The sequence below is a fragment of the Falco biarmicus genome, chromosome 4, assembly GCF_023638135.1.
Source record: "Falco biarmicus isolate bFalBia1 chromosome 4, bFalBia1.pri, whole genome shotgun sequence".
Taxonomy (NCBI): domain Eukaryota; kingdom Metazoa; phylum Chordata; class Aves; order Falconiformes; family Falconidae; genus Falco; species Falco biarmicus.
Genome location: NC_079291.1, coordinates 87689561 through 87698187, shown reverse-complemented (window position 1 = coordinate 87698187; position 8627 = coordinate 87689561). Strand labels below are relative to the sequence as shown.

The following is an 8627-nucleotide window of genomic DNA, read 5'->3' as shown; positions in this document are numbered from 1 at the left end:
GGGCAAGGCAGGAGCCTGTCTCCCCCTCCCCCAGCACACGGGGTGGGGTGGGGTGGGGGTGTTTGCTCAAGGAGAGCAGAGAGGAGCCCTGTTCAGGATGCAGAGTTACCAAGCCCTTGCCCCCCTCCCATGCCTGTGTGGAGGGGTCAGAGTGGCAGGACCCTGTCCCCAGGGTACACTTCCCTTCTGCAGGGGCGTGTGTCCCATGCCAGGCGGCACACAGCAGCAGCAGCCAGCATGCACGCCAGGACCTGCAGCTTTGATGCTGCTCAACTCCAAGAGGCTGATACAAACCCAAATGAAGAAAAAAAAAAGGGGGTCCCTGAGCAAGCCCCACGGGGTATGTGGCACCCGGGAGCACACAGCCCGGTGCCCAGCAGTGGGAGCAGGCAGGGCAGCACGTCCTGCGAGCAGGGGAGGGAACACGGCGAGGCTGGAGCAGCGGGGTGTGCTGCCGCTGCTGTGGACCTGGAAAAACGCTCACTCAGGCAGGATGCCTAGTAATAAATTTATTGTATTTTATTACATATTCCCCTTTTTGCACTTAAATCCAATTCCTCATATTCAAACTCTTCTTTCTGAAAGAAAATGATTTTTAACATAAAAATATAAATTCTGCATATTAAAAGTGCATACACCTTGAATAATAAAACATACAAATAAATAATAAAAGGCATTGACACAGTCTCATGCACTTGTTCTCAAATAATTTAAAATTTATGGTACAATGTTCAATCCCAAGTAAAGACAGCCTGCTTTCCAGATTACTGTACAGTTCAAAAACATTAAAATACAGAAGAGAATATCAAAGGTGTGGGCAAGCCCCACGTCCCAGTATCAGTGTACAGTGATGTGACATGCAGTTTTTAGAACTGTAGATATTCCAGTGTAAAATCTGACATTGTGTCCAGAAGAGAAACTGCATTTGCAACAGGACTTAAAATTCAATTTTAACCAATGGTGAGGCACAGTTGGTGAGCAAATCTGTACAAATTAATACTTGGAAGGCCACAAGAAAATAATCTAGCCACTTGTAGCCTGTATTCCCTTGTGTCACCCTACCCAAGGCAATGTAGCACCTAAAAATTGTTTCTTATTGCACTGCACAAATGCCATACAAACCTAACACTACCTTTCTTGCAGCGCATTTGTGCTGCAGGGCCTAGAGTGAAACAGAATTTGTGTTTATACTTAGTTTTAATCTGTGTCTTTTAAAAAACACTATTTGCAGATAAAATTGAGTGCTATCGCCTTTAAAAAAATAGAAGACTCCCTAAACCTTTAGACCTAATATAGATAACATACAAGTCTTCAGGTACTTTTATTTTACAAAATAAAGCTCCTAATAGGAAATGCTTTACGGTGCTTTTGTTAAGAAAACCATATAGTACTTTCATCTCACCACAGATTAAAACTAAATTTCAGTTCCCTCCGCAGACAACATTAGATACCGCCAAATTATTTTGGATTAGTAGGCAAATGACAGAGATACCAAAAGAAAAAAAAGATAATGGCAATAAAATTATTTGGAATGTCATTTCCAAACCCTCTCCGTGCCAGCTGACTGAGGGGGACAGGCATAAAGCCCACAGCAGGAGCAGGGCCAGGAACCTGCCTGACACCCAGCCGCTGCTCAGAGCGGTGCCCTGCGAAGAGGAGGGTGCTGTGAGGCAGTGTCCCGCAGGGGCACAGCCAGGCAGCCCAGGAGGAAGCCCAGGACCTACACTTCTTGCCACCCAAAAGTGCGGCTCACGAGACCTTGCCCCCATCAGCTGCCCGCTCTGCCCCACGGGCTACGACCCCAGCTGGCCCCGCGCTGGGCACACAGCCACCCCGGCGGGATCTGCAGTCGAACAGGAGCATAGCTCAAACACCACCACTGTTTTGGGGTGCAAATCAGAAGTACAGCCACCACCATGGGCAGCTGAGGCCCAGCACAGCTCTTCCTGGGAAGGCAGGCAGAAGCCCCATTATCAGTATGGGCAGCACACTGACAACTGGAAACCGCTCCCTTAGCACGGAAATTCAACAAAAACTCCTTTTTTTTTTTTTTTTTTTTTGAGTGCTTGTACAGCTACAGGTGACTGCCTCTTCTCACAATGTAGAACATGTCATTAAAGTTACATGGAAAATGGCAGGCTAAGTACAAAACACTGATCAGGTTTTCCCTGTCAAAAAAAAAGAAAAAACAATACAGAAAACCAGTTTGTTCTCATTTCAACATTTCAGATCCCTTTGACATTATGCTACACTCCAGCCTTGTCAGTAATGCAGAATTCTGCAAAGAAAAGAATCAAAGATGTGCAAACAAAGCAGGAACCCAGGGACATGCTCCTATGTGCTGACACGCAGCTGCACCAAGAAACAGAAGTACAGACTCAAAGCAGTGCTCCGGAGTCTACCTAGCAGCTTCTGATACGGAAAGCACGGTCTATGGTTTGTATTAGATGCTTGCATAGTTAGTAAGTGCATGCATTTGGGTACAGCAAGAGAACTGCCATGCAAAACTGCCTTTATTACTGAGGAAAAAAAGAGTTGATCATACTCAAGTTTCAGCTTTGGAAAGCAAACAACCCTGCAGCTAAGACTGATGAGGGCACTTACAGTAGAATAAGTGTACTGTAATTAAGCTGCTAGTTTTCTATCCTAAGCATCTTTTTTTTTTTATTATTTAGCCATATTTGATAAGTTTGAAAGGGTTAACAATTTATACACCCAAAGTGAGACACTTACAAGTTACAGAGAACTGCAGGCACCAAATTGTCTATCAAATGTGATTAATACAAATAAAAGGTGCCTCTTTAATACACGTCGTTGAAAATGTGCTTATAATTTGTATACTACTAAACACTATCCAAAAGACACAGCCCAAAAAGTGTAGAAAAAAAAATTCTTTAGGTGACTCCAGCAGGAATCTAGCACTGGAATGAAGGCGCTGCTTTCCTGCACCCAGAGGGCTGATTCCAGGAACAGAAGCAAGTGTCAGACTGGGGATGGGGTGTGAAATATGAGTTACACGTGGCCGATGCAGGTGAGTTCAACTCAAAGTTGATTTGAAACATCGTAAAACCCTTCGCCTGCTTTCCCCTGGGGCTCGCTTGGCTGTTTGGGAACAGGGACCGTGCTGGACCTTCCCCTTTCCAGGCATTTCTCACCAGCGTGAGGCTGCCCTGTACACCTCTGCTTCCAGGGGATCAGCAGTGGGGTCCCAGACCCCAGCGCCCCCAAGCCAGGACAGCTCACCCCATAGGCAGCCACACCACGGGCACACGCGCCATGGCTGTGTGCGACTGAGCAAAGCAGACCTGGACAGAAGCCACTCTTGTCCCAGTCCCATGCCCATCCACAAGACCTCCAGGCCCCACATGCCACCACCCAGGGGCAGGCGGAGATCCCTGGCCAGTGGTGACCTTTGGAAGATGGCAGAACCCACCTCCTCCACAGGCACAAGTGCTTCTGAAGCCAAGTATGAATTTTAAGGAAAGAGGTGACCACATATAACCGGCTGCTTCAGAACAGCCTCAAAGCCTTCACTGCCCTAAGGATCAATGCACAAACCCAAGGTGGCACTGGCATCTAGGACTTGGAAGACCCCTCTCTGGAGTGTTCCCTAGTACTGTGCCACATCCTTACATCTGGACAACACGATACACACAGACAGGAATTCTTATGCATGAAAGGGCTAAGAAATAAGTCTGCTTTAAAGCAAGGAGAGAAGACTGATGCTGCTTTTCCCCAGGTCACTTTAAGTAGGGCCTGCAATAACCTATGTTCAGTTTTAGAAAGATTTACTTTACATCAATGATGGAGCCAGGACTTTAACAGCAATGAGGCTTGGTTTTATACTCACAACGAACATTGTTGTTTCCTGGACCCACACCCTTCAACCCTCTCCTGCAAAACAAAGTTCACGTACTACTGGAAATTTGTGACAAGAAAAAGCAGAGATGCAGAGGGGCAGCAAACGGCTGCCTTCCAAACTACACAGTTACAGAATCAACACTGCCACAGAAGAGGGACTGCACTTTCCAGGTCCTACACAGACATACTTTCCACATTTTGCATGGTGCGTGCCCTATATACAACACAAACTACAGCGCACTCTTGTAAGTCAAAACAATTTGCTTGAGGACACCCTAAGTCAAGCCCTCCTGAGCCAGAAAACACACCACATGCTGGCAGCCCACCAAAGAGGACCAACATCTCATCTGCTCCAACGCAAACATACTATCAGTATGGCCTCTTCTGTCCACCCCGTGCTCACTTGCAGAGTAAGAAGCCTGTCCACCAGAGCTGCTGTTTTCAGAGGGACAGGTACAAAATTCCACCAGGAATTATGGGGAATACACAGAAAAAGAGCTACATTGCATATCATGGGATTGCAGAGGTTCAACTGCTTTTAACATCAGCTGCTGGAACACCAGGACCTCCCATTCCCATTTTGTCCAAATGGGAGCTCTAATGACCATTCTCATGCCCCAAACGCAAACATATTGAACTGGCGATCAGCTAAAACACCAGTTTGGACAGCGCTTCAGATTTCCTTCAGTCCAGGCATGCAATAGAGGAGCAAAACTACTTCAAAAACCATACACCAGCTTCCAGTTTAAACTTCTTCAGTGAACGATGGCATGAAAAGAAAATGTCATTTGATAAAAATAACCTTTCACAAATGTCCCATGGTAAAATGCACAGAAAACTAGGTTCTGTCTATTAAAAGATACCAAACCAAGTTAGCACTAGCTACCAGAATTACATTCTTGCTAGAAGAGTTGTTACAAGAGAAGAGCCAACACAGTGCAAGACCTTAATACAGATAAAACCTTAAACAAATACTTCAACATCAGCATTTCAGGGAGTAATTTAAGTACTACAATGTGAAGCAAGTCTTATCTGCTCTGCTGGATATAACACAAAAATAATCCAAGAATAATCCAAGTCATACACTTAAGAAGCAAGTAATGCAATCTTTGCTTCTTGTTGCTGCAATAAATGAGACTGAAACAATACCCGGGAGAAGAAATACATCAAGGTGGTGGTCATGTTCAGGTTTAAAAACATAGTCCAGGGCACAGAGTCCAGCATATTGTTAAAACATGCAGGCTACTGGCATTGCTGCTGGGTTGCGTGAAGGCAAGTACTGCAGAACATCACTGGGACAGAGCGAGGGTTATACTGCAGGTGGGCTCACTGTCACACTGACCAGAGCTCTGTGGTACCCCCAGCTCAGCTCCACACACGCTGCCTTTTCTCCACGGTATCAGCTACCACCAGAACACTTCTCTCCAAAGCTTCCTGCAGATGTGTGGCGAGCAGAGTATAAAAAGTGATCACGGAGCCTAATGTGCCTGGCAGACCTGGAGGCAAGGTTTCTGGCAGGGTCACCAGCACATCAGCTCAAGACAGGAGGTGGAACAGACTAGCTCAGAGTCACTACTTCTCTGGGGGCTGTTTGTTACGTTGACAGAAAAGATGTACAAACATGTCTGTCCACAAGCTAAGCCTGGAGAAGCTTTGCCACACAAGACTGTATGACAGGCAAAGACCTCAATTCAGAAGACAAGCGTACCCAGCACACTGCCCAGCTGCTGCCCGTTGTGACCTACAACAGATCGCTGCTGTACATAAAGGATATGCAGCACATTAATAAAACCTCATGAAATTTAAAAAAAAATTACACCACATGTGTATAAAAGGACTTCAGGAATCCAACTTTTAAGAGGAATCTTAAAGAACTTGAGGAATCTCCCCTGTAAGAAGAGCATGTAAACAAAGACATCACTAGATGTAGTGTTTTAACCCTGATAGAGACTGTCATCCAAACAAGAATGGGGATCATTTCGCCAAGAGACATGTGGTAGCCAGAGCCGCCAGGGAAGGTGACAAGCATGCCAAAGGGAGGAACGCAGCAGTGCTCTGGAGAATGTGAAAACTCTGCAGTATTTTGGTACAGCCCCTCCAACCCACACGAAGAGGCTTGTTCAAAGCATGCTCAGAGAAGGCAGAGAAGACATGACAACACTTGGCTTATCTAAGCATTACTCCTATAAATAACAGATGCTATATTCACACCACTACGATTAAGCATCTGAGCACATTAGGAAATGCTTCTTCTCAGGAGTGTGAGCAGCGGTCCGAACAGCATCACTGCCATTCAGGTGCATGAAGACAGCTCTCCTACGGCACTGCAACCATCTCCTGCCTAGCACTTTCACAGGTACAAGCTGGCAACCAGCTGATGCTTAGGGATTTCTTCTGTTGTTTAGTGTAGTGTTTCAGAAGGGAGAAAGTAATTAAAGAGGATAGGGTAGAGGTCGCCTTAGGTATGGACAGAGTAAAACTCTTTGTAGACATAGCAACAAAATACATAGGTTACATTTCATGGGGAAAAAATAAAGCAAACTTTCTGCTGCTGGAATGCAAAAATGAAATCTTTTACACAGACACACATACACATGGACACACAGGTACTTTTCTGTCCATCCACTAATGCTAGTCCCTCCTATACTGGCTGAGTATATACCTGAGAAACAACATTAGTGTTGAAATATTGCCCTTTAGAAAGCTTGAAAAATGGAGGGGCGCAGGGAGAGGGAGTTGAGAGAAAGCATAAAGAAGCGGCAGTCTCTCCTTTCCAGTTTCCTTCGCATCCTCCACAGCTCAGAACAAGGCCATACACCAACATGGACACAGCCTGCTCGGAACAAGACCAAAGGAATATCAGTTCACAGCTCTACAAAGCACACTAGTGTCAGTACAACTGGGTTTCAGACTTCAAACCCTGAATCTGAAGAAAGTTGTTGCATTTTCTATAAAGAGACTCCTGTACAAGTGCTATGGGACTGCTGCATTCACGTTCAACAACGACTCCAGCTAGACTACTTGCATCAGTGCTGGCTGCCTGTGGCTATTTGGTTTGATGGCAGAATCAAAAGGCGCTTTAACAACTTGCAGTTAACTTCTCCTCAAAACATACATTAGGCACATGAACAAAAAAAACAAGAGCTCAGAATAAATTAGCTTCTCAGCAGAAGAAAAGACACCTGGATTGCAGCATTTCACTGAGGTTCCAGAGAAGGCCGTACAGACACCTGCATGCTGGAAGGTAATTTTTTCAGCGGCTTGTCAGCAGATTGCTTGCCACTGGAAGGAGGAGACTGGACTCCGGGATCTAGCTGGGAAGACTTGGACTTGCGACTGGATAGCAGAGAATGTTTGTTGGGTGTGGCATCTTTTGGGACAAGTTTTTCTTTTGCAGTAACGTTGGCATTGGTTTGAGAGGCTGGTGGGACAACACTTTTCTCCAATTTGTCTTCCAGCACATTTTTACTGCCTGACTTGGAACTGCCACTCCCTGTCTTCTTTGAGAGCATTGTTGTCTTTCCCAAGTCTGCTGACCTTCGGGTCTCCTTCTGCCTTAAGGCTGACTTAAAGAAAGACAATCCTTTCTCTTCAGACTTGCTGTCCCTCTTCAAACCAGAACGCACACCAACATTTGGAGACCGCAGGTTGGCCATGGAGGAACTCCGCACATGCTTGCTGTCTACTGCCCTGCTGTCACTCCTAGAGTGGCTTATCCGCGGGGAGCTCGTTCTCGAACTGCTGGTAACACTTGTTTTATCTGAACCCAGACTTATCTTTGAGCCCTCCCTGCTGAGGCTTCGGTCTGAAGTCCGGCTCTTCCCAGCAGAAGAGCCCTTAGTCAATGAGCCTGACGGGGTTTTCTTGGCAGCTGTGGAGGACGGAGAACCACCCGACTTTTGCTTCTGTTGAGCTGATGGGACAGCCACCTCAAGAGGCTTCGTGCTGTGATCCCTCCTAGCCTGAGTGGGAGCAGGAGATCCATGTCGCCCACTGGCCCTAGAGGAGTCTGTCTTACTTCTAGATCGGGAAACTTTCTGGGAACTCTTTTGTGGAGGAGAAGAGTGAGAGACTTTGGCCTCTTGGGTAGATAAGACTGTCCTTCCCTTCCTCAAACTTTTTTCTGGCTCAGAAACTCCCTTGGAGCTGTGAACCTTCTTAGGGGTGCCATCTGCCTTCTCTGCAGCCAGCCCTGTCCCAGCAGGGGCTTTCACCTCTTTGACTGGAGAGCTGTCCACAGAATCACTCTGATCAACAAAGGCGATTTGATTGTTGTTATCAAAAGGGTCCAAAGCAGGGTGATTCCTGTCTAGCTGCACAGAGCTTTTACCATACCCATCTGAAAGATCTGAGCTAGATGTCCTTACAGACTCTTCCCTGAATGCCCCTTCCATGACAGCCAAAGGAGCTCTGCGAGCCGTCCTGTGCTCTCGCCGACTGCCATCACAGGGCTCCAAGTAGCTACTAGAGAGATTCCTCAGGCTGCCAAAGCAAGAAGTGGAAACTTTATCATCAGCAGCCTCCCCGATCTTCTCCAGGGTGGAAGCAGATGTATGTACAGGGGAATCTCCAGAGAAGCGTGATGGAGAGTTGGAGCGCAACTGCAGTTTTGCAGAGAGTGACCATGAGGGCCTGACACCATTTTCACTCACTGCCAGTGGGCTGGTAACAGAAGATCTAGATGACAAGCTCTGACGCTGCACACTTCTTACAAATGGCCGAGTTGAAAATCCTCCTACAGAGAAAGAAAGCAACATCCTCAGGGT

The 8627-nt window shown here is 46.5% G+C and overlaps 1 protein-coding gene across 1 annotated transcript in view; it reads right to left on the bottom strand.

Annotated features, from left to right (window-relative positions):
• Positions 1–494: 494 nt before the first annotated feature.
• Positions 495–8627, bottom strand: part of USP31 (ubiquitin specific peptidase 31) — a 34317-nt gene continuing 26184 nt past the window's right edge. Inside the window, exon 16 of the mRNA XM_056336123.1 lies at positions 495–8596. Coding sequence (XP_056192098.1) covers positions 7059–8596 — 1538 coding nt within the window. The 3' untranslated portion in view covers positions 495–7058. The remainder of the gene's footprint in view (positions 8597–8627) is intronic.